This window comes from Anolis sagrei, chromosome 2 (genome assembly GCF_037176765.1).
Source record: "Anolis sagrei isolate rAnoSag1 chromosome 2, rAnoSag1.mat, whole genome shotgun sequence".
Lineage (NCBI taxonomy): Eukaryota > Metazoa > Chordata > Lepidosauria > Squamata > Dactyloidae > Anolis > Anolis sagrei.
The window spans coordinates 16688532-16714754 of NC_090022.1; the positions used below are offsets into that span (position 1 = coordinate 16688532).

The 26223-nt window shown below is 43.9% G+C and overlaps 1 protein-coding gene across 1 annotated transcript in view; it reads left to right on the forward strand.

The window, feature by feature from the left end:
* The window catches only part of AGPAT1 (1-acylglycerol-3-phosphate O-acyltransferase 1), a 75258-nt gene extending 51376 nt beyond the window's left edge, over nucleotides 1-23882 (forward strand). Inside the window, exons 2-7 of the mRNA XM_060760251.2 lie at nucleotides 5507-5696; nucleotides 10927-11060; nucleotides 12331-12506; nucleotides 18159-18254; nucleotides 18574-18646; nucleotides 21612-23882. Of these exons, the coding sequence (XP_060616234.1) occupies nucleotides 5512-5696; nucleotides 10927-11060; nucleotides 12331-12506; nucleotides 18159-18254; nucleotides 18574-18646; nucleotides 21612-21754 (807 nt within the window). The 5' untranslated portion in view covers nucleotides 5507-5511 and the 3' untranslated portion in view covers nucleotides 21755-23882. The remainder of the gene's footprint in view (nucleotides 1-5506; nucleotides 5697-10926; nucleotides 11061-12330; nucleotides 12507-18158; nucleotides 18255-18573; nucleotides 18647-21611) is intronic.
* The last annotated feature ends 2341 nt before the right edge of the window (nucleotides 23883-26223 follow it).

Genomic DNA, 26223 nt, shown 5'->3' on the forward strand with positions numbered 1-26223 from the left:
CAGTCGTCAGCACCTGTCATGGCTCTTGTGAGGAGCACGTCACGACGGTCTCTGGCGCGTGTGATTACATAGTCTAAGAGGTGCCAATGCTTTGACCGGGGGTGCTTCCATGATGTCTTGAACTTGTTTTTCTGGCGGAAGAGCGTGTTGGTGATGACGAGGTTATGCTCCGCACATTTGGTGAGAAGCAGGATGCCATTTGAGTTGCTGTTTCCAACCCCGTCTTTTCCGATGGTCCCTGGCCACAGGTCGAAGTCTCGCCCGACTCTTGCATTGAAGTCCCCCAGGAGGATGATTTTGTCCTCCTTAGGTATCCCCGATAGGACAGTATCCAGCTGACAGTAGAATTTCTCCTTGATGTCTTCGTCAGCATCTAGTGTTGGTGCATAGGCACTTATGATGGTTGCCCGTTGGTTTTTGGCAAGATCGATTCGGAGGGTTGAGAGTCGTTCGTTGATGCCAGTGGGTGCTTCGGACAGATGTTTCACCAGATCATTCCTGATGGCAAAGCCAACTCCGTGCATTCTTTGGTCTTTTTCGGGCAGTCCCTTCCAGAAGAAGGTGTAGCCTCCTTTTTCTTCCTTCAGCTGTCCCTCTCCTGCTCTCCGGGTCTCCTGAAGGGCTGCTATGTCGATGTTGAAGCGTCCCAGCTCCCTTGCAATGATGGCAGTTCTGCGTTCGGGGCGTTCACTGCCACTGTTGTCCATCAGAGTCCGTACGTTCCACGTACCGAAGTTCATTTTCCTTTTTTGGCCGCAGGGTGGTGACCCCACTGGACGCGGCAGTCCAGTCAGGGATAAGTGAGGCAGACTATGTTTAGGGCACCTTTTCTAGCCCCCTCCCCATGTGGGGTGAGCAGAATATTTATCATATTCATGTTGGATATGTTATCTGAATGTTGGACTACAACCGTTTTCCTCATAATTAGACATCATGACTAGAGCTGATATGTATTGTGATACACTAACATTTGGAAGGCTGCAGTTTCTTCTGTTTAGTCACAATATTGGGGTTTGAATATATATACAATGCTTGTGGATATGATGTCAGGCTTTAAAATGTCCTTTAGCCTTTCCACAAATTAAGAGCCACAAGTGCTATTGGGTTGTAATTCCCATTATCCCCAGTCCGCATGGTGAATAATCAAAAGTGATGGGAGTTGTCATTCTTTAACATCTGGGAAACAAAACTTTCTCAAAGCTAAAGAGCACTGAACACCATGTAGAAGCAATTATCGCTGGCCCTCTGTATCCATGGATTCTCCATCCATGGATTCAATGGCCCTTTGAAGGCAACTATAAGTGGCCCTCAGTGAAAGTAAGCTTGACACTTCTGTTATAAGACTTCAATATCTAAGGGTGGATTAATAATTCATATATATATATATATATAATAAAAATAGTACAAGCATTCCCTGTCACGTGTTGCGGTGGCCCAGTCTGCATATATGTGTTTTGTGTGTATATATTTGTATATATATTTGTGTATATATGTATATATGTGTGTTTAAATCTCTTCTGTGTTTTTCAGTGTTTTTATGAGTGATGGTCGCTCGTTGTCCAAATTTGGTGTCAATCGTCCAATGGTTTTTGAGTTATGTTAATCCCACAAACTAACATTACATTTTTATTTATATAGACTAGCCGTCCCCTGCCATGCGTTGCTGTGGCCCACTCTGGTGGTCATGGGGGTTCTGTGTAGGAGGCTTGGCCCAATTCTATTGTTGGTGGGGTTTAGAATGCTCTGTGATTCTAGGTGAACTATAAATCTCAGCAACTGCAACTCCCAAATGTCTATTTTCCCCAAACTCCACCAGTGTTCACATTTGGGCATATTGAGTATTTGTGTAGAGTTTGGTCATTGTTTGAGTCCACAGTGTTCTCTGGATGTAGGTGAACTATAACTCCCAAACTCAACATCAATGCCCACCAAACCCTTCTAGTGTTTTCTGTTGGTCATGGGAGTCCTGTGTGCCAAGTTTGATTCAATTCCATCATTGGTTAAGTTCAGAATGCTCTTTGATTGTAGGTGAACTATAAATCCCAGCAACTACAACTCCCAAAAGACAAAATCAATTTTTTGAGTGAAGGACATAGATTGGGTTGTTAGGTGTCTTGTGTCCAAATTTGATATCAATTCGCCCAGTGGTTTTTGAATTCTGTTAATCCCACAAATGAACATTACATTTTATTTATTTAGATTTGTAACTACTTGATCAGATCCTTCGGATACATAAATGGAGGCAAAGAAACAACAAGTAGCTACAAAAAAACCCTCTAAACAGGGGCAAACTCTGAAAAATTAAGTATAGCTTATTATTTAATTGAGTAGCTATTTTAGCAACTTTTGAATGTTTTTCATTCAAAAGCCAGGGCCAACTCTTCAAAAATGTTAACTTCCTCTTCTACTTTTTTAATGAAGCCAAAGTGCAGCAGTCCCAGAACTAACAACAGGGGTGTTTGCACAACAAAAGGGGTGAATAAAGAGAAACAGCAAGGTATTGTGGTTTGAACGCTGCACTACAACTTTGGAGACTAATCACGATTTGACCATGGAAACCCATTAGGTGATCTTGGAGGGGTCACATTCTCTTGGCCTCAGAGGAAAGCCACGCTGAAGCCCTTCTGTACTAACCTTGCCAAGAAAAAATTAGGATTGGTTTGCCATAAGGTCTGAATATGTTGAAAATGACTTGAAGGCAGACAACATTATTATTGAAGCAACATGTGCAAGAGGACATGACAGCTTAATAGCATGCACCATGCATTATTTAGATGTTATGAAGAAAATTCAGAAACCCTGAAAGGATGTTAATATATTGCCTGATGTATTTTTTTTGGGGGGGGGGGGAGTCTTTAAATATAGTCAGCCTTCCATGCTTGAAGGTTTTACTTTTGTGGATTTGATTATTTGCAGATTTTATATTTGCTCAAGGATAACTTTATGTTGTTGAGGCTTTTTTGTCAGAAGCAACTTGAGAAGCTGCAAGTCACTTCTGGTGTGAGAGAATTGGCCATCTGCAGAGACGTTGCCCAGGGGACAGCTGGATGTGTTACCATCCTGTGGGAGGCTTCTCTCATGTCCCCATCTGTCAGCTGGAGCTGACAGATGGGAGCTCACTCTGTCTCACAGATTCGAACCGCCGACCTTCAGGTCAGCAGTTCAGCTGGCACAAAGGTTTAACCCAGTGGCTCCCAACCTGTGATCTGTGGATCACCAGTGGTCCGCAAGAACAGAAATATGATCCATGGCCTCACCATTACTACACTATTTCCTCAAAACCACTCAGCAGACAAGAAACTCACCAGGTATTGCGTGTTATTTCCCACAAAAGAAGAATTTCCAAGGTGCAGACGAAAACTTTGATTCATAACTTCACAGCATGAGAAAATGCATTTCCCATACAACCAAAGCATCTCTCCACAGGTCCAAATGTGACTGTGGAGGAGGTGGAAACTCTGCACTGTCATCCCTGAAATTAATAAAAGGGAATCATATTGAAAAGAAACCTTAGATCTGTCTGCTTACGTCTATCATCTTGGACAAGAGCTCTCAGCTTTTCAGTCACCTTGGTTTCCCAATGTTTGTATACCAAGCTTGAGAGGAGATCTCGCCTATTAATATTAGTCTTTCAACAAAACTTAAAACATATGATCAGATCGTTATGATGCAATGCCTCACAGTCATTACAAAATATGGCAAGAAGTCCTATTTTTTGGTAAACAGGAACTGTTTGGCCTGTAATTTGACTCTCTAGTATTTGTTCTAAAATATTTATTACCTTTGAAATGATTCTGAAACGTCCGTAGTGTTTCCATATTGTATTACATGTCTCTCCTTTTTTTGTAAACCACATAAAAGACATTTTATTTCAACACAATAGCTGTGTTAGTCTGGAATATCAGTGTGCAAAGGGACCGTGTAGCATCTTAGAGACAAAGGATGCAACTGCACTACATGATTATGGCAGTTTAACACTACTTTGATCCCCATAGCTCTGTGCTGTGGAAACCTAGAAGTTATAGTTTGGTGAGGCCCAAGCCCTCTTTTGCAGGAAGGCTAAAGATATTGTACAACTACAGCTCCTAGGATTCCCATAGCATTCCGTGCTGCAGTTAAAGTGGTGTCAAACTGCAATGATTCTACAGTGTAGATCAGGCATGTAAGAGCCTTTGCAGTTCGATTTTGAGGTCCTGATAATATTTTTCCTGTTGTTTTTCCTCAATGCGACTGTCACCTGGTATGGTGACATCAATAATCCAAACTTTTTTTCTTTTCCACAATCGTGATGTCTGGTGTATTGTGTTCCAAAACTTTGTTCAGTCTGGATTTGAAAGTCCCACAGTATTTTTGCATGTTCATTTTCCACGACCTTTGGAGGTTTATGATCCCACCAATTCTTTACTGCTGGCAGGTGGTACTTGTGATATAAGTTCCAGTGAATCATCTGGGCCACAGAGTTGTGCCTCTGTTTGTAGTCCGTCTGTGCAATTTTCTTGCAGCAGCTGAGGATATGATCCATGGTTTCCTCAGCTTCCTTGCACAGTCTGCATTTGGGTCATCACCTGATTTTTCAATCCTGGCCTTAATGGAATTGGTTCTGATAGCTTGCTCCTGGGCTGCAAGAATCAGGCCTTCTTTCTCCTTCTTCGGTGTTCCATTCGTGAGCCATATCAAGGTCTTTTCCTTGTCAACTTTTCCTTCAATAATAATAATAATAATAATAATTGTTAGCTTTAAGCCCATTTTTAAGTCTCTTTTCCTGTGCACCAAAATTCAGTTTTCTGTTCTTGAATTCGGAGTATAGTAACTTCTTTGGAAGATGGTGAGTGTGGTGTCTATAGACAGTCCACATTTCACAGGCATATAACAGGGTTGGGAAGAAAATAGCTTTGTAAACAAGCACCTTGGTAGATGGATGCATGCTTTGGATAACACAGGAAAAGCTTAACACCCCTGTGGTGTTTGTTTTGTTGTCTGTGCCCCTGTTCAGAAGATTTCACTTCACTTTCTTCTTCCTGTGGGAACTGGATTTTGAGAAATGTGGCTTGTTGTGGAAACAAGGATTGGTGATAAAGCTTCAATGGAGACCCCTTTTCCCCATGATAATAACTTTTTCAGGAGTGAATTTCCCTTCCAAGGGGTAGATTTCTCTCACTTTCTGTTGTCCCACCCCCATTCTTAACTAAGAGTTGTTTGTAAGTCGGGGACTCCTTGTGTTTTCATTGCCATGACTAAATGCAATGGAATTCTTGGAGTTGTTGTTGTTGGGTCCTTGTAAAGCTAACCATCTTGCAAAAGTGCAAACATTCATGGTTGCATAGCATCAAGCCATGGCAGTTAAAGTGGTATCAAACTGCATTAAATCGACTGTATAGATGCAACCTAAGTCCATGCTAACTAGGGAGTTCTGTGAGATTTTATCCAGAAAGAGAATGTTTCCAAGCCCTGTGTTTTACTAGATCTTCTGTTCTGACGGCTTCCATCTTCTTCTGTCTCCCAACAGGGACAATGGAGATCTCGCTGGGCCAATGGATCCTCATCCTGATCCTGGTGGTCGTCCCCCTTCTTTACGAATGGAGCACCACCTTCAAGTACTTCTGCAAGATGGCGTTCTACAATAGCTACATCCTCTTCTTGGCTGTCATCGTCATCCCCATCTGCGCCATCCGGGGACGCAATGTGGAGAACATGAAGTGAGTGGATGAGTTCCCCGTTTACATGACAGTGTCAATCTGCATGATTTGGTGATGTAGATAGGACCTTTGTCCACAGGCAACATCAGCCAGACTTGGCTCTTTGTCAGTAATGCAGTCTCTCTTATTTATGGGTTTCCCCCCTTTCACGGGGGTCTGCTCACTTAACACCACTGAATGCAGATGGGCTACCATGCATATACCTCACATGTTATCTTAAACAGAAGTCAGATTTAATGGTTTGATGTGTTTTTACTCTGTTTGGATTATTTTTATGGCTTTACATTCTGAGCGGTGTGGTTGGATAAATAATAAATGGCACAGTGAGAGCTGAGAGTAATTAGTCCAACCGGCCTGGGGCAACTGAGATGCTTTTTTATTGATTCAATAGATTTCTATCCTGCTTTTCAGCACCCATTTCCCCAAAAAAGAACTACTAATACAAATCTGGTTTGACCTCCAGTTTAAGGTCTGAAACTAGCCTTTTAGGAAAAAAAGCTAGTTTCTAAAAGTTACATTGTGATCTTTATATAATACTTGTGTCAGTGTAGTGTAGTGGTTTGTGGGTTAGACTATGGAATGCCCGATCACCGTCTCCCACAGCAGTTACTCTACTTCGAACTCAAGAACAGGAAACAGAATGTCGGTGGACAGGAAAAGAGATTTAAAGATGGGCTTAAAGCCAACCTCAAAAACTGTGACATAGGCACCAAGAACTGGAAAGCCCTGGCACTTGAGCGTACTAAATGGAGGTCAGCTGTGACCAGCAATGCTGCAGAATTGGAAGAGGTACAAATGGAGGGCGAAAGGGAGAATGTGCCAAGAGGAAGGCACATCAAGCCAACTCTGACCGGGGCCGCCTTCTGTCTGGAGACCAATGTCCTCCCTGCGGGAGAACATGCAGATCAAGAATGGGACTCCACAGCCACCTACGGACCCACCACCAAGACACCACATCTGGAATACAATCATCCTCGAACAACAAGGAATCACCTAAGTAAAAGGTACTAGAGACCATGGTTTGAAACCCAGTTCAACCATAGAAACCCACTGAGCGACTGTGGTAAAGTCACACTCTCTCAGCCTCAGAAGAATACAAAGACAAACTCATTTTGAACAAACAAAAGGGCCAGGCTTTAGCACAGCTGGATAGTCACCAGCAGCAATAAGATCACACCAATCGAAAGTTTGGCAGTTCGAAGCCCAAGTCGGGGTGAGCACCTGACCGTAATCCCAGCTCACTGTCAACCTAAGCAAAACACTGGAAGGGTTTGATGGGCATTGACCTTGAGTTTTGGAATTGTAGTTCAGCTATATCCAGAGAACACTGTGGACTCAAACAATGATGGATCTGGACCAAACTTGGCACAAATACTCAATATGCCCAAATGTGAACACTGATGGAGTTTAGGGAAAATAGACCCTGACATTTGGGAATTGTAGTTGCTGGGATTTATAGTTCACCTACAATCAAAGAGCATTCTGAACCCCACAAACAATAGATTTGGGCTAAATTTCCCACACAGAATCCACATGACCAACAGAAAATACTGTGTTTTCTGATGGTCTTTGGTGACCCCTCTGACACCCCTTTGCAACCCTCCCAAGGGTCCTGATCCCCAAGTTGAGAAACACTGGTTGACAGCATTGAATAATTGACATGTATATGTTCAATGATTCACACTGAGTTCCCTTCAGGGTGAGAAAGGCGGCATATAAATGCTGTAAATAAATGATAAATAAACAAACACTGTGAATAAAACCACATAAGAGACTCACTTTAGGGTTGCCATAAGTAAGAACTAATTTGAAAGCAAACAAAAACACATCCTGCTTTTGAAAGTCAATGTGATGTAATCATGTGGGTTCGAATTCCCATTGAGCCATAGAAACCCACAGACGAACATTTTTTAAGAAGTATTCAATACAATCCTCTTGAATAAGCTATTGGTTTAAAACAATTAAAAGCGGATTAAGATTTACCAATTCCTAGTGCAAATCCCATTAAAAACGAAATCCCTGTTTAAATGTAACTGAGATGGTGGCTGGATCATTGCGGGAGGAGTCCTCCCGCAAAGGCCGTTTCACACAGACTGTTGTCAAACGCGTTTGTACCCATCCTCAATCTGTGCAATTCATGTCTTCTTACATTTTTCCTTGCCGAAATTCATGTTTGTCCCCAGCTCTCTGATTATATTAAGGTCATTTAGATTCTGGTCCTGACTTGCTAAGAGCATCTCTGATTGATCTAGATTGAACTTCAACTTGTTTGCTCTCATTCGATCCATTACTGATAACAGACACTGGTTTAGCATTGAAAAAATTTCCTTGGAGTCAGACAGAAAGCGGAAATAGAGCAGGGGAATCACCAGCTACAGCTCTGATATTACTTAGAGTGCACAATACTATGCTGGATCCTGGTGGCTGAGTACCTTTATCAAGATAAGTAACAAAACAATTAGGTTCTTGTGGGTTTTTTCGGGCTATAGAGCCATGTTCTAGAGGCATTTCTCCTGACGTTTCGCCTGCATCTATGGCAAGCATCCTCACTACCTCTGAGGATGCTTGCCATAGATGCAGGCGAAACGTCAGGAGAAATGCCTCTAGAACATGGCTCTATAGCCCGAAAAAACCCACAAGAACCTAGTGATTCCAGCCATGAAAGCCTTCGACAATACATTGAACAAAACAATTGCTGGAAGAAACATTAACAACCTTAGATATGCAGATGACACCACTTTGATGGCCAAAAGCGAGGAGGAGCTGAGGAGCCTTCTAATCAAGGTGAAAGAAGAAAGCACAAAAGCTGAGTTGCAGTTAAACATAAAAAAACAAGATAATGGCAACAAGAATGATTGACAACTGGGAAATAGAGGGAGAAAATGTGGAGGCCGTGACAGACTTTGTATTTCTAGGTGCAAAGATGTCTGTAGATGCAGACTGCAGCCAGGAAATCAGGAGACGTTTACTTCTTGGTAGGAGAGCAATGTCCAATCTCGATAAAATAGTGAAGAGTAGAGTCATCACACTGGCGACGAAGATCTGCATAGTTAAAGCAATGGTATTCCCCATAGTCACCTACGGATGTGAGAGCTGGACCTTAGGGAAGGCTGAGCGAAAGAAGATAGATGCTTTTGAACTGTGGTGTTGGAGGAAAGTGCTGAGAGTGCCTTGGACTGCGAGAAGATCCAACCAGTCCATCCTCCAGGAAATAAAGCCTGACTGCTCATTGGAGGGAAAGATATTAGAGGCAAAGTTGAAGTACTTTGGCCACATCATGAGAAGAAAGGAAAGCTTAGAGAAGACAATGATGCTGGGGAAAATGGAAGGAAAAAGGAAGAGGGGCCAACCAAGGTCAAGATGGATGGATGGCATCCTTGAAGTGACTGGCTTGACTCTGAAGGAGCTGGGGGAGGTGACGGCCAACAGGGAGCTCTGGTGTGGGCTGGTCCATGAGGTCACAAAGAGTCAGAAACGACTGAACTAATGAACAACAACAACAACAAAACAATATACTAGATTGTTTTTTTTAATGTGAATTCACTGCTTAAAGCATAGCAGGCTCAGATGTTATTCTCATATCTGAGGGTTGTCTTAAGTAAACTAATAAAAAGTAGGACTTTAATTTTTTTTAAAGGTTCTTAAAAAAAGAACCCAGAATTCCTAGTTTTACTAGTCTTGAGATTATTTATTTATTTCTAGCATTTTTACCCCGTCTTTCTCAATTCGATGCCAACACATACTAAAACACAATACAACATGACATAACAGAGTGGATAAAAACATTAGGTTAAAATTTATTTAAAACATTATTATCAACCATATTGCCATATCTGAGTCCAATTAAGCGACCAACGACCCAGTCCAAAGCCTGTCCATAGTCCGTTCTAAAATATTGTGATTGCTGTCAAGCCTATTACCCAAATGCCTGGTCCCAAAACCATGTTTTGAGCTTCTTCCTAAAGGAAAGGAGAGATGGAGGGATAGTTGTACGAAATCATGGTAATACTTGATGACGCAATTGAATAATGACTTGACATGGAGATGCTCATGACAGTGTTTTAAGGCTTTGTACAGTTTCATATTTTTATATTGTATGCTAATGTTTTTAATAGTATTTTATGAGTGTTTTACTTTTTAATTGTTATGATTGTTGAGGTATCAAATTATTGCCAATTGTAAACTGCTCCGAGTCGCCTCTGGGCTGAGAGGGGCGGTATCTAAATATGATAAATAAATAAATAAATAAATGGTAAATGGAGCTGTCTTAGTTTTGCTGGGGATCATGTTCCACAGGCAGGGGGCCACCACCAAGAAGGCCCTGTCTCTTGTCCCGGCCAAATGCATCTCTTGGGAAAGGTTAACTATTATTTATTTATTTACTTTGCTTATATACCGCTGTTCTCAGCCCGGGGGCGACTCACAGCGGTGTACAACATAGAAAGAACAAGGTTCAAAATTCAAGACACAATCTAAAATAATCAATCCAGCATTAACCAAAAACATCATCATCAAAAACATCATCAATAATACAAAAGCCATTCCGCGTCATCTCATCGTCTAAACCACAAACCAGTATCATTTTCTGTTGTTCCATTCCTGTCGTCATTACCAATTATTGCACTTCTTGTTCGAACGCCTTCTTGAACAGCCAAGTCTTTAGTTTCCTGCGGAATATCATCAGGGAAGGAGCCAGTCTGATGTCCACGGAGAGGGTGTTCCACAGCCGAGGAGCCACCACCGAGAAGGCCCTATCTCTTGTCCCCACCAGCCGTGCTTGTGAAGCAGGCGGGATCGAGAACAGGGCCTCCCCGGACGATCTCAAAGTCCTGGTGGGCTCGTAGGTCGAGATGCGGTCGGATAGGTATCTTGGGCCGGAACCGTTTAGGGCTTTATAGGCCAACGCCAGCACCTTGAATTGAGCCCGGTAGCAAATCGGCAGCCAGTGGAGCTGGTACAACAAGGGCGTTGTATGCTCCCTGCGTCCCGCTCCTGTTAGTAACATGGCTGCCGCACGTTGGACCAATTGAAACTTCCGGGCCGTCTTCAAGGGCAACCCCACGTAGAGAGTGTTGCAGCAGTCTAAACGGGATGCAACCAGAGCGTGGACTACCGTGGCCAAGTCAGACTTCCCGAGGTACGGGTGCAGCTGGCGTATTGAGGAAGGAAATTGGGTGTAAGAATTCAGGATGTCACAAATCGGTTTTCTCGTTTTTTCTTTAACTTCCAGAATCATCAGATTCATGTTGCTGCATATAAAATACCTGTACGGGGTCAAGATCGAAGTGCGAGGGGCGGAGAGCTTCACCATCAAGGAGCCTTATGTGATTGTGTCCAACCACCAGAGTGAGCTTGACTTGCTCGGTACGTCTGATGGAAAAGGATGGAAATGGGAGGAAATGGGCATGGAGGGAGCGTGAAGAGAAGAAATGTCATGTTATGCATGTATTTATGAGAGAGACAGTCGACTTACAGGAATATATTTTTTTACTGTTTTGAAAATACCCCTTTAAAAAGGGGGGTGCGTCATAGAATCACAGGTGTATCTTATGTAGTTCTATGTGTTGTCGAAGGCTTTCATGGCCAGAATCACTGGATTGCTGTGAGTTTTTCAGGCTGTATGTCTGTATTCCAGTAGCGTTCTCTCCTAATGTTTTGCCTGCATCTGTGGCTGGCATTTTCAGAGGTTCGGTTGGCAGAGATGCAAGTGGAATGAATCCAACCACAGTTTTCAGCATCGGGATTGTAGCGCAGCTGGCTGAGTGTCAGCTGCATTAAGATCACTCTGACTAAAAGGTCATGAGTTTGAAGTCAGCCCGGGTAGGAGTGAGTGTCCGATCAAGTGTGTAGCTTGTTGTTGACCTTTGCAATTCAAAAGACAGATGCATCTGTCAATTAGGTACCACCTATGTGTGGGGAGGCTAATTTAACTAATTTATGAGGTCATAAAAAAAGACTCCAGCAAAGCACTCCAGCAAAGCATTGCGGGGAATGTGGAAGTATTTCATCAGTGTCGCAGATGGACGATGAAAGCGACAGCTCCCCTGGCGGCTAGAAAAAGTTAGCCTCTGTGTATGTCTATATAGGTTGTATGTCTAATTGGCATTGGAAGTTTGCCATATATGTGTACATTGTAATCCGCCCTGAATCCCCTGCAGGGTGAGAAGGGCGGAATATAAATGCTGCAAATAAATAAATAAATAAATAAATAAAGGCCACCAGAGTGGTAATTCTTAGTAGATTTTAATTGTTTTAATGTTTTTAACTATTTATAATTATTGACTGTTTTTATTATGTACATATTGAGGCCTCGAATTACTGCCGATTGGAAGGTGCCCTGAATCCCCCCAGGGGGTTGAGAAGGGTGGGGTACAAATATTAAAAATAAATAAATAAATAAATAAATGTATATCTATATCTTTATATGCTCTGTTCGTTTTGAGTGACATCATAACTCAAAATCTGCTGGAAGAATTGCTGTCAAATTTCGGCTGTTAGGAATTGTGGAAGTCCAAAACACCTGGAGGACAAAGTTGGCCCATACCTAGTATACACACTAAGTCCAGAACACCACAGGGTCTCCTCTGTATCTGCTGCTGTGGCTAACCCCTCTTTTTCTCTCCACCACCCACAGGGATGATGGAGATTCTGCCAGATCGGTGCGTGCCAATTGCCAAGAAGGAACTGATGTACATGGGTACGGTGGGCTTGGCGTGCTGGCTGGGGGGCATCATCTTTATCAACCGCAAGAAGACAGACGACGCCATCAACGTCATGTCAGAAGCTGCCCAAACAATGTTGACTGAGGATGTAAGTCTCACTGGAGGACTGGGGATTGCTGGGAATTGTGGGAGAGCTGGAGGTGGAAGGAAGGGTTTGGAAGAGGTGAAATAATCCCTGGTTTATATATACCCAGATGTTGGTTGCAGCAATGGGAACATAGCAAGTTTCCCTTTGCTGGACTGCATCTTTAGAAATTCTATATGTCAGCATGGTTAACCTGGTGGCTATGCTTGCTGATAGCGTGACCGCATCACAGTCTACAAACCCACACGTTCACTCCGGTCATCAGGAGAGGCCCTGCTCGTGATCCTGCCCGCGTCGCAGGCGCGTTTGGTGGGAACGCGGGACAGGGCCTTCTCTGTGGTGGCCCCCCGCCTCTGGAATGCCCTCCCGAAAGATCTCAGACAGGCCCCTACTTTGGCGGTTTTCAGAGAGAACCTGAAAACCTGGCTGTTCCAACGTGCCTTCTCAGATTAGGAACCCCACTACCAAACCCCAGAAGCACTTTAGTAGAGTCAAGATCACCCTCACTGTACACTGCACTTATATTTAATCCCATATCCCTCCAACACTTCAGCACTTTTAATCCTGTACCCTACTCCGGCCGGCTCAGTTTTTAATAATGTCCTGTTGTATTGCTATTGCTATTGTTTTCTGCTTTAACTGTTTTATTTGCTATGTATTGTATTGTTGTATTGTGTTGGGCTCCGGCCTGTTGTAAGCCGCATCGAATCCCTTGGGAGATGCTAGCGGGGTACAAATAAAGTAATAATAATAATAATAATAATAATAATAATAATAATAATAATAGCTGTAGTGCAGACAGTAACTTTCTGATACCTTTATTGTGTTTCCCACGATCTCTGGACACTGGCCATACTGGGTTGTTGTGTGTTTTCCGGGCTGTTCCATATTACACCTGCACTCAGAGGAAAAGTGTTCTTACCAAAGATCAAGGGAACTACTGATGGCATAGGGAAGCTGATGAGGAAACACAATCTACAAACTATCTACAGACCCACCAAGAAATGCTACATTCAGCAAAGGACAAGAGGGATCCTCTCATCTCTGCAGGAGTCTACCGTATACCATGCAGCTATGGACAAGTCTACATAGGGACCACCAAACGCAGCATTACCCGAACATGAAAGTCACTGCAGACTACTTCAACCGGAGAAGTCAGCCATAGCTGATAACCCAATGAACCAATCTGGACACAGCATTTTATTTGAGAACACAGAAATGCTGGATCACTCTCACCACCATGTCAGACTACATAGAGAAGCCATTGAAATCCACAAGTATGTGGACAGTCTCAACAGAAAGGACATTGTTTTGGTGCTAAATTCATAAATACAGTAATTACTACATAATGTTACCATGTTATGCAGTGGCTGTGTGGAAGGGCCCTTAGTCCTACCCACAGTTTCACGTAACCATGGTCCAGTCAGGAAGCATCCCCATGAACACAGGGATCTTACTGTACAACCAATATTTCAGAATATTTCCATGCTTTCATCGTGATGCTTGTTTCCTGACCAAAGAGCAAAATAGTAACCAGAAAGAGTGGCATAGGAAATCATTCCTGTGTCAAGCAAAAAAAAGCTTCCCTGCTGGCTCCCTCGCTTCTCCCAAAAGTGAGTTACGCTCTTTTCAAAACACTCTTGTAATGGAATATTAGGCTAGTGTTAAGCCTCCAAGGTGTTTCATATTGGTACAGTCCATCTAGGAGAATATAGAACCCATCCAGAATAAGCAAAATATGTGAGGCAAGTGGGAACTAGTGAATTTTGGTAAAAGAAGACAAAACAGTTGGTAGGAAAGTGCACATCCCAGATCTCTACACAGACTTTCTGCCTACAGAAAAATAGTGGCATTGCAGAACTGATGAAACTCATAACTTTGCTGCATGCTGGAACAAGCTGGAACTTTGCTTCAACTTTGCCGCAAGCTGGAACAAGCTGGAATGTGTCCAGAGGAGGGCAACTGAAATGATCAAGGGTCTAGAGAACAATCCCTATGAGGAGTGGCTGAAAGAGCTGGGCATGTTTAGCCTGAAGAAGAGAAGGCTGAGAGGAAACATGATAGCCATGTATAAATATGTGAGAGGAAGCCACAGGGAGGAGGAGCAAGCTTGTCTTCTGCTGCCGTGGAGACTAGGACGCAGAACAATGACTTCAAACTACAAGAAAGGAGATTCCATCTGAACATTAGGAAGAACTTCCTGACTGTGAAAGCTGTTCAGCAGTGGAACTCTCTGCCCCGGAGTGTGGTGGAGGCTACTTCTTTGGAGGCTTTTAAGCAGAGGCTGGACGGCCATCTGTTGGGGGTGCTTTGAATGCAATTTTCCTGCTTCTTGGCAGGGGATTGGACTGGATGGCCCACGAGGTCTCTTCCAACTCTATTATTCTATGATTCTTACCTCGGCCAGATTGTAAAAGTGCTTATTAGATAGAGTTTTCAAGCTCTGGAGCTCCTGTGAGATTATGGAGATGATATGAGTTCTCCCTGTTATTAGTGTGTCATTGTTATGACATCTGTGTTGTCGGTGCTTTGATTGTAACATAATCAAATGTGAGTCTTGACAGCAGGTGGAGCAGAAGCCCAATTTTGTCATCTCTGCCTTTGCCCAGAGGCAGAACTTGGCACCCAGTTAGATCTTGCATCTTCCTGTATATCCTGTGAGTGGGCAGGCAAGTGGGAGAAATCCAGTTGGGCCACACCAGCCATTCAGCCTAGAATTTGCTTTCTTGACCAAGTCAGAGGGTGACAAATGCCTCTGATCTGGGCCTGGTGCCAGAAAGCAGCTTAAGCTGACAAATGCTCTCCATTCAGCAGGGCTTACTTACTGCTGCCTCCACTGGCATTGCTGCCACACCAACCTAGCATCCCAAGTTGGCTTTATCCCAGTGCATGTCTTTTCAGGAATGATGCAGAGTTTGATATTCCCTTCTTCGCTTTGAATCCCAAAATCCTTTCATCTGGATCTAACACAGAGTCACTCGTTGCAACCATTCCATGCCTAGTGGAGTTAGATATCATACAGATTTAATCTACTTTAATTTGTAAGGTATCTTGAGTCTCCCAGGTGATATGATGGTGGTGTACAATAAAAATAACAATAATCAAGCAAAGGTGTTATTATTTTCTGGTAGAATAACAACAACAACAACAACAACACTTTATTTCCACCTTTCTCCCTGAGGGGACTCAAAGGGGATTACAGCACATAAACAGACACAGGCAAAGACTCGATGCCTTGTGAAATACAGTGCGACACAAAGACACAGACAAAGGCTTCTCCTTTCATTTCCAGCTCTGGAGGCAGTGTTCATCTCTGGTTCTGGGGGAGATGCTGTTCTCCATTTCCAAGCTGAAATGCCTGCGTTGTTCATAGACACCTCCTGGTCATGTGGCCAGCATGACTGCATGGAGCAGTGGTTCTCAACCTGGGGTCCCCAGATGTTTTCAGCCTCCAACTCCTAGAAATCCTAACAGCTGGCAAACTGGCTGGGATTTCTGCGAGATGTAGGCCAAAAACATCTGGGGACCCCAGGTTGAGAACCACTGGCATGGAGCATCTTTTTCCCTTTTCCCGCCAAAGTGGTACCTATTGATCTACTCCCATTTGCATGTTTTCAAACTGCTAGGTTGGCAGGAGCTAGAGCTAACAGCAGGGGCTCAACCTGTCCCACGGATACAAACTGCTGACCTTCAAGTCAGCAGTTCAGCAGCACAAGGGTTTAACCCATTGTACCACCTGCTGTTCCAGATCTCTAGACAACACAATTTGTGCGTTGTTGTAGGTTTTTCGGGCTGTATGACCATGTTCTAGAAACGTTCTCTCCTGATTTTTTGTCTGCATCTATGGCAAGCATCACAACCTCAGGAGAGAATACTTCTAGAACATGGCCATCCGAAACACCTACAACAACCCAGTGATTCCGGCCACGAGCGCCTTCGACAATGCATTGAATACAATTTGTGTCTGGCTGCAGGGACATAGCCAGATGCAAAATATGGCCCTACGGCTGTGTTGGATGTCACTTGCATAACAAGAAGAAGGCAGGAAATCAAGTCCCAGCCCAAACATAGCATAGAATTTCACTCAAAAGAGCAAGGGAGTGCACAAACATTTCTCTTTCCTTGGTAGAAATGATTGCCAAATCAATGATGCCGCAAGAGGCTGACAGTTCATACTTTCTAAATGGACAGAGTCTTTTGTAGGTTTTTTTGTTAGAAGAATTACATTTTTTTTCCTTTTGAGCAGAACTCAGAACAACCATTTAGGAAAAATTGCTGTTTTACCTGACAACCTGCATCTCCCACTATACTTTCAGACTGCAACTTATTTATTTAATATTTTGTGTCAAAAGCGCTGCATAAATAAGTATAAAATTGATAAAATAGGGGAACCACAAGCAGCTAAATAATTTTAGACCAAAAACAGGCAACAGTAACCGCATTGTCTGTAGCTATAAACAATTATTTCTCTGTGCATGAGGCAGGGCATTGTGGGCAAACATACAGGTGTGGGGTTGTTTGTTCTGCTCCACAGTCGCACAAGGTGGGGGATTCTTTTAGGGAGTGCCATTTGCCAGATTGTCTTTTGATCTACCCACTCCACTTCTGAGTCTGTTCAGGGACTTCCCCATTGCCCATTCTTGGTTTGCTCCTGGAGGAAGGCCCTCATGGGGGACCACCGAGTTAGGATTTCTTGGTCTAGCTGTTCAGAGGGATATTCTTGCTTTTGCTAGGGGGACATTAAGAGGAGTGCTGGTTCTCATTAATCTTTTCCTTGATTTGAGTCTACTGGGAGGAGGCTGATAGCCATGCAGTGGGTGGCTTTCACAGTGTTCAACCTTGGGCGAGATGGAGGTGGGGTATAAATAAAGTATTATTATTATTAGTAGTAGTAGTAGTACTATTATTATTTCTCTCACAATTAGCAGCAACTTCCTGTTGCACATCGGGGGGGGGGGTACAATGCTAGCTAGCTTATAAAGTCTATCAATACGTGTACGTTTGAGACATCCTGTGATTAATCTGCATTACTATCCAATACAGGATTGCCATGCCTTTTAGTGCTTCACTTTTGGACCCCTCTCTCTTTCAACAGATTTAAATTCTAGCCATATACCACACTTTCAACCACTGGTCCGCTCTTTCAGCCATGCAGCTTTTCACCCCTGTCAACACAGTTTTTTCTCTTTGTCAGCTTGGTGCCATCTAGTGCTCAGCCTTGCATTTGCAATCTAAAAAAATAAGGCTGGGTTGTGCTTTGTAACCAATTTTAGTTTTTGATAATATCCTGGTTGCTAACCCATCTAAAAAAAACATGGACGATCTGTATACTAAAATGTAGAAATCCTAACATTGACATGTAATTATACTCTTAAATTAACAAGATCTTTACAAGTGTCTCTCTTGGAATTTCTATGTCTTCCAGCATGAATTTATGGTCAATTTTTGCTGTTGACTAGAATCATATTGGAGGATCTAGAGGTTCCTAAAGATGTGTTCTCTCTAGAAATCTCGAGGTCTGAGTTGCCGTATGTTTTCCGAATTGTATGGCCATATTCCAGAAGCACTTTCTCCTGAGAAACCCCACCAATTTGCATATATATGACCCATAGTTTTTGAATGGTATCCACTCACTCATGCTTTCTTTTTCTGCAGGTTCGGGTCTGGGTCTTCCCAGAAGGCACTAGGAATCACAGCGGCTCTATGCTACCCTTCAAGAGGGGCGCTTTCCACCTGGCTGTGCAAGCCCAGGTAAAAAGGGCAAAGAGTGGGACAGTTCTTTCTGTCCACGGATGATAAGTTGAGCATCCCTTATCTGAAATGCTTGGAACCAAGGAGTGCTGGCCACCTTCAAAACCTAGGGCTTTAGGCTCAGAGATAAATCCAGGATCACTCCCAAGTTGTGAACCTGTGTCTTCAGGGGAGTGTAACCCCATCCAGCACAGGCTGTAACCCTATGCCCTGTTCAGCCTTGTGACTGACCTCTGTCTTGTTTGAATTCAATTTCAGTTTGTTCACCCTTCCTTGTATGTTTAATTTTCCCTCTTTTCTTGCTCCTGGTCCCCTTCAGGTTCCTGTCATCCCAGTCGTGATCTCATCGTATCGGGATTTCTACAGTAAGAAGGAAAGACGCTTCACTACAGGTGAGAGTCCAACATTTAGTGCTCCTTGTTATTGGGAGTGAAGGCCCAAATAGTAGTAGTCGGGGGCCAGAACCGTTTTGAAGCAGCATAGGCTCAAGACTGGTAAGCGGTTCATGAAAAAAATTGTAAATCCGAATTATGATAAGAATTATAGTAAGACCTCCATATTAGCATGGCATACATTTTCACCCAGGTGACGATTACCTGAAACAGGTACGGGCTAATGCCATTGAATTAATATGGTATGCATTTCCACCATACTATACTGTTGCCTTTGGAGGAACCTAGACATTCCTAGAGAGGTGTCCAATCTAAGAATTTTCTAGATCCTCTGGGCAAATTATATGGTAAAGTCCAGGAGAGTTATACCATTGATCACCTGGAGGACCCTAAAAATTCCTATTTCTCCCCAGGACCTGGTAGCTGAAACTAGATAAGGGTCTTCCTGTGACTACCATGAAACATTTACAAAATAATTCATGCACTATTATAAATTGTTTAAAGCACAACATTAATTTATCAAGGAACCTGTAAAACTGTACAGGTTGATTTGAAATGTTTGGGACCAAAGGTGTTCCGTATTTCAGATTTCTTTTCAGGTTTTGAAATACTTGCATATACATCAGAAGATATCTTGAGATGAGACTGAAATACAGTACACTTCAGGTCCAAAGAATTTCAAACATTACATAAATATCTACACTGGATGAACAGTCATGTAAGCTTCCAAAGTTAGTATTGTTAGGGGAAACTAGCCTAAAATAAAGGAGCAGAGCACCCCAAAACAAACAGGATGCAAAAGTTGAGCATCAGCTCATTAGCGAGCAGAGCGTGAAGTCCCGTGTGATGTGGCTGTAAAGAATTCAGAGCTTAGACAACAAGAGACAGAGTCCAATCTTAAAAATCACAAAAGGTTTATTTACAATAATAAGAAATAATTGCATTTCTTAATAATCAAGAACAGGTCTGAACTGCTCCAACACCCATCTCTTGTAAGGTTTCAGAGAGAGGGGAAAAACACCAATCACTACATCGCACCTTATTTCTAGCGGGCAATTAAACCCCATAGTTTGTCCCGTCTGTATCTCCCACCAGATAAATCACTCCAGTTTTCCCATCTCACCCTATGCCCCTTGCACACTTCGTTTAACCTCTTACCCTTAATTATTATTTTATTTCATCCCCGGTGCTTTTATCTCACTGTGTTATTTTTATTTCATTGTTGTATTTTATTGTTTCTACTGCTTGTACTTTATTTTAGTTATTATTTGTTGTATGTATTTTGTATTGTCGAAGACTTTCATGGCTGGAATCACTCAGTTCTTGTGGATTTTTTCGGGCTATATGGCCATGTTCTAGAGGCATTTCTCCTGACGTTTCGCCTGCATCTATGGCAAGCATCCTCAGAGATGAGGTCTGAGGATGCTTGCCATAGATGCAGGCGAAACGTCAGGAGGAATGCCTCTAGAACATGGCCATATAGCCCGAAAAAACCCACAAGAACTGAATGTATGTATTTTATTTGTTTACTGTATTTTTGGGGCTTGGCCTCATGTTAGCTGCCCGATTCCCTGAGGGGAGATGATGGGAGGGATATAAATAAGGTTTTTTAATTATTATTATTTCATATCAAAAGCATTGCATAAATTAGTATAAAATTAATAAAAATAGAAGGAGCGCAGGCGGTTAAATATCTTTTGACCAAAAACGCGCAACAGCAATGGCATTGTCTGTAGCCTCCAACAATTCTTCTCCTGTACATGAGGCAGGGCACAATGGACAAGCATACAGATGTGGAGTTGTGTGCTCCACATTCACAGAAGGTGTGGGATTCTTTTAGGTAGTGCCATTTTGCCAGGTTGTCTTTTGATCTGCCCACTCCACTTCTGAGTCCGTTCAGGGATTTCCAAGTTGCCCATTCTTGGTTTGCCCCTGGAGGAAGACCCTCATGGGGGGCCATCCAGTTGGGATTTCCAGGTTTAGCTGCCCAGAGGGATACCCTTGCTGTTGCTGGGGGGACGCCAAGAGGAGTCTACTGGGAGGAGGCTGGTAGCCATGTAGTGGATGGCTTTCATAGTGTTCAACCTTAAACCCTTCTGTTTAAGGAGCTCCATTGGCTGCCGTTCATTTACCCAGTTCAAGGTGCAGGTGCTTACCTACAAAGCCCTAAACGGTTTGAGACCCGCCTACCTGCGTGACCACATCTCTGTGTACGAACCCACATGATCTCTTCGATCATCTGGAAGGGCCCTGCTCGCGCTCCCACCACCATCAGTGGAGACGAGGGAGAGAGCCTTCTCGGTAGTGGCCCCTCGACTCTGGAACTCACTCCCCAAGGACATTAGCAGTCTTTAGGAGGAGCCTGAAAATGTGGTTGTTTCAGTGTGCCTTTCCAGAATAAGGAAACTCCCAGCAATATGTCCCTAAAGGCACTTTATTAGGTTTGTCTGCACATTTCATCCCTCTCCAAAACTTCTATCTTCTATCATCTCTCCGACATAGAGAGAGATCTCAAAGCACACAGCACATACTCTCCATGCTAAAGTATAAGAAGGCAGAAGTCAGATTCAAAAAAGCTTGCAGTCGAAAAGTATCAATTTTAAACTGCAAATTAGAATGAGAGCAAAAACACACAGAGAGAACAAAATAGATGCATCCCCAACTGTCATTCAGGAGACTTAGGGGAATGGAAAGACTTAGTCTATACTAAACTAACTAACTTCTCCTCATTGAGGACTTGACATCTGGGCAGTGTGGGGTTGAATTCCAACAAGCATGACATATTTTGCACCTTTTGTTGACTTAATAAAAGTATCACTGCAAAATGGATTTTGGATTTTGATTTATGGTCAGTGTGACTGCTCCTGAAAAATGTTGACAGACATGTCTCTCTTCTTTCTTTCTCTCTTCTCCTTCCATCTCAATGGGTCTCTTGCCACAACCACCACTCCATGTCATGGCACAGGGCGCTGCACGGTCCAGATCTTGCCTCCCATGCCCACGAAGGGGCTCAGCGCCGACGACGTGCCGGCCCTGACGGAGCAGGTGCGCCAGGCCATGCTTGTTGCCTTCGACGGGCTCTCGGTGGAGCTGGGTGCCCCCCAGTGACCCCCTTCTCCTACTTCTTTCCCCAACTTCCGGCCCTAGAGTGCTACGGGGTGGGACTGGGAGCAGCGCACGCCCACAGGCGGCCATGGAGACTGGGCCAGGATGGAAGAGGGTGCGGCACCTACCCCAGCAGCAAAGCCAGGACCAGGAGCTATGGATTAGGCATCTTGAGGGGAGCGTCCACACTATGATCAAGCATGGAGAAGATGATGATGGTGGTGATGATGATTGGGGTGGAGCTTTACATGGTCACACAAATACACGAGGAGCCACGTGAGCGGAGTTGATCCCAGCCACGCCCGTTACCATCTTGAGTTTTGTACCAGAAGTCTGGCCTCTTCTCCCCTCCTGGTCCTCCTCCTCTTTTCTCCTGTGTAGGTGGTATGGTCCTTCCCAGCCTCCTCCTCTCTGCTGGTGTTTCCTTCTCTTCCCCCCTATGCCCCGTTTTGTTGGTCTGAACTGCTCCATTTTGAGCTTCTTGGACTCAACCACTCCACTCCCCGTCTGGGGGAGGATAGGACGGAGCTGCTCAATAGGCACTGTAAAAAACCGAAGCACTCCTTGAATCTTGAAGAAGGAGCTGTGGACTGGACCATCCCTGGCCTGCAGAGGGGTGGGGAGAAGAGACGAGATCCGGAGGAAGGACTGCGGACGTCAGTGTTAAAGTCACTGTGAATTTTTCAATGTGAAACAGATCGGCAACACAATGAAAGTGTGCCGTTGAGTGATCCACTCAGTGAAGGAGCCAGATTTGGAACAAATCACTCCAGCAGCCTTTGAGGAGGAATAGAAGGACGACTTGGATTGAACCATCTGACCCTCTAAATATGTGGAGGTTCTGGTGAGGTATCTCCAAAGGCTTGCTCAGAAGGATGGAAGACTTGCAGTAAAATCATGGACGGAGCCTCATCCCCTCTGCAAAAGGGGGCCTGATGGGGTGGAGAAGGATGAATGTGGGTTCTTTTTTGGCACCTGCATGGACAGGGATGGAACAATGTTCTGTGGGAGTGAGATCATGTTGACTTTCCCACTAGAGCCTTGCTTGGGGGTCACTTTTGGCCTTTTGGGAGGCAAGGAGGAATGGAAACAGTGGTTCCTGGGAGGGAGGGCAAACAAGTTGATGCCAATCTTGCCTCTTGAGGAAACTTCACTCCATCTGGTCCTTTCAATGTTGGTGAAGAGCCTTCAACCCCAAAGGAGCAGTCAAGGGTGCACTTATCCGATGGCCAGTGTTGATCAATGTAGCAACCTCTCTCCTTTGTATAACTGAAGTTGGCAGAAGGAGAGGGGGCGTAAATTTCTACTCCCCTTCCTCCATTTTTGGCCAAGGGGGTGCATGTGTCCTCCCTTTTTTGGTAGAAAACGGAGAGGCAGAAAAGCCAGGAAGGGTTTGGATGACGCAAGGACAGCTTCCTCTAGCTCGTTGCCCTTAGGATGTGGTGGACTAGAAACCCACATAATATGGGAGTTCCAGTCCACCACATCTGGAAGTCACCAGGTTGAGAACAGCATTGGACAGCTCAAGAAGTGTTTGAGTTAGACAAGACAGAGGTCACCAGACCACATTTCTCAGTGAGGTTACCTAATGGGCAGGGATTAGTCATCCTACATCAAGGGAACCTGCCTATTAGGACGTTGGGATGGAAGTCACAGCAGTGGGGGCTGCTAAATTCTCCACTATCTCCTGCTGAGGCAGCCCAAAGCGAGAACCAAGTCAACCATCTGTTTCTGAGAGCAGGAGTGCAAAATCAGTAGGTAGATAGCTGCTTTGTAGGACAGGAGAAGGGATGTTGGCTAGTTGTGGGGAAATCTAAGTGCTCAGGAAGCAGTTTGGGAGAGGAACTGTCCTTTGGAGCAGGGAAAGCCCTATGGTTTTGCCAAATATTCCCTGTTCCAGGAGGATGAAGAACTGCCTCTGCTGCTCTTCTGCCTTCATTAGAGTTTTGTCCTTGCTATTTCTATCTTCGGTCTGGTTGGAGATCCAATATTCTCCCCTTCCCAACACTCTTCCTTGGGGACAGAGAGAGGGGAGAGTGTGGGGCAGGGGGAGGAATGAGGACTGAAGGAGGGGCATCACCAAGTCCATGTTCCTACAATCTTCCTGCTTTTAATAAAGGCCCTCAAACAATTCCCCCCTCCATTGCACTTGTGTCTTACTCTACCTCTTTTTGCAGAAAAGCCCTGTGTCTGTGTGGTGTCACCTAATCATTTCCTCTCTCTTTAGCACCTGTTGGGTTAGGGACCGCTTGGGAAATGGTAGAAGCGTGAACCACACGTCCATTTCAGCACCTCTGGTTTTACAATTACTAGAATTAGGACTTTTCTTTCAAAATAAAGGAGCAAGTAAAAACCAACTCGGTGGGGTGTGCAGAAGATAGAACAAGGAAAAGTTAGGTTTCGGGGACAACATACTCAAAAGGTGCATCTACAGTAGGGGTCCTCAAACTAAGGCCCGTGGGCCAGATATGGCCCTCCAAGGTCATTTACCCGGCTCTTGCTCAGGATCAACCTAAGTCTGAAATTGCTTGAAAGCACACAACAACAATCCTATCTCAGCCAAAAGCAGGCCCACACTTTCCATTGAAATACTAATGTTTATTAGGGCTGGTCAATTCGTTTTGTTAATTCGTAATTTGTTAAAAAATTCGTTAATTTTTGAATTACGAAACGATTACAAAACTTATTTTTAAACCTGGAAGTGTTTTTAAATATCGAAACGGCAGGCGCCAAAAAATTTTGTATTTCCGTCCATTTCGGAAATACGTAAGATGGCCGCCTGGCTTGCTGGGAGCTCTCCTCTCTCGGAGCCGGCTGAGCAAGCGAGAGGGCGAGCGGCGAGCGAGAGGGCGAGCGGCGAGTGAGAGGGCGAGCGAGAGGGCGAGCGAGAGGGCGAGCGAGAGGGCGAGCGGCGAGCGAGAGGGCGAGTGAGAGGGCGAGCGAGAGGGCGAGCGAGAGGGCGAGAGGGAGGTCTCCTTCTCTTTCTTTCATTGGCTCAATGCTGTAGCATCCTGGGAGTTGTAGTTTGGCAGCCTGGGAAAAAGAGCCCCTCCTGGAAGGAACCCATCCTAGTGAGAGGGCGAGAGGGCGAGCGAGCGGCGAGCGAGAGGGCCCGCCAGAGTGAGTGCCTGCCTTCCCTCAATAATAATTTCTCCTCCCTATTCTACTAAATTAATAATTAAATTTAAAAAATATTTTAAAAATATTGAAAAAAAAAGGGCGCCATCTTTACAAAATGTTTTGTAAATATTTACGAAATTTCGTAAATACCGAACTTTTTTTTTGGAAAATTTTGTAATTATTTTAAATATCGAAACAAAAAAACACCCCAATTACAAATCGATTTTAGAAACAATTTTTTGCGTTGTTACCCAGGCCTAATGTTTATATTTGTTAAAATTGTTCTTCATTTAATTATCGCATTGTTTTTAAGTATTTTTTTGCACTCCAAATAAGATATGTGCAGTGTGCATAGGAATTCATTCATGTTTTTTCAAATTATAATCTGGCCCTCCCAACTGTTTGAGGGACTGTGATCTGGCCTTCTGTTTAAAAATTTTAAGGACCCCTGATCTACAGTATAGAGCCGGGCTGTAGCACAGCTGGTTAATTGCCAGCAGCAATAGATCACTGTCGACCAGAAGGTGGCAATTTTGAAGCCTGAGTCAGATTGAGCACCCAACTGTTAAGCCTAGCTTACTGTTGACCTAAGCAGTTCGAAAACAACTGAGCTGTGAGTAGAGAAATTAGGTACTGCTTAAAGCAGGGAGGTGTTTTACGACATCATAAAAATACCAGCGATGAAAGAACAAGAAAGAAATACGATCAAAATGACTCAGCGTCATAGTGGATGAAGCAACCGCACTCCCCTGTGGCCGGAATTGAGGATAACCTCCATGTGCTGAAGTTGGAAAATGGTAAAATACCTCTATCTGTCTGTCTGTCTTGGATGTCTAAAAATGACATTGAATGTTTGCCGTCTAGATGTGCATTGTAATCTGCCCTGAGTCCTCTTCGGGGCAAGAAGGACAGAATATCAATACTGTAAATAAATAAATTTAACTGCATGGCTCAATGCAGTGGAATCCTGGGAGTTGTAGTGTGATGAGGCACTCTTAGGTAGAAATGGCAAAAGACTATAAAACTACAATTCCCAGGATACTATAGCATTGAACCAGTTAAACCGGTGTTAGAGTGCATTAATTCTAGATGTACACTTAGAATCCCTTAGCTATAATTGGTATGTTGGTTGACGAATCCTGAATTATTAGCAATAGCAATAAAGTAATAACCCATATTTGGGTTTAGCATTGCCGTTTCCCAGAAAACAGTGGCAACACTATGGCTGGTGGACTCTAATTCCCACCATACCAGCAAGTGGTGGTATCTGCTGAGCCTATTGGGCGCTTGAGGACCAGCCCAAGAGCCATGAGTTACTTGCTTGTGGATGAATGTAAGGAACAGTACTAGGA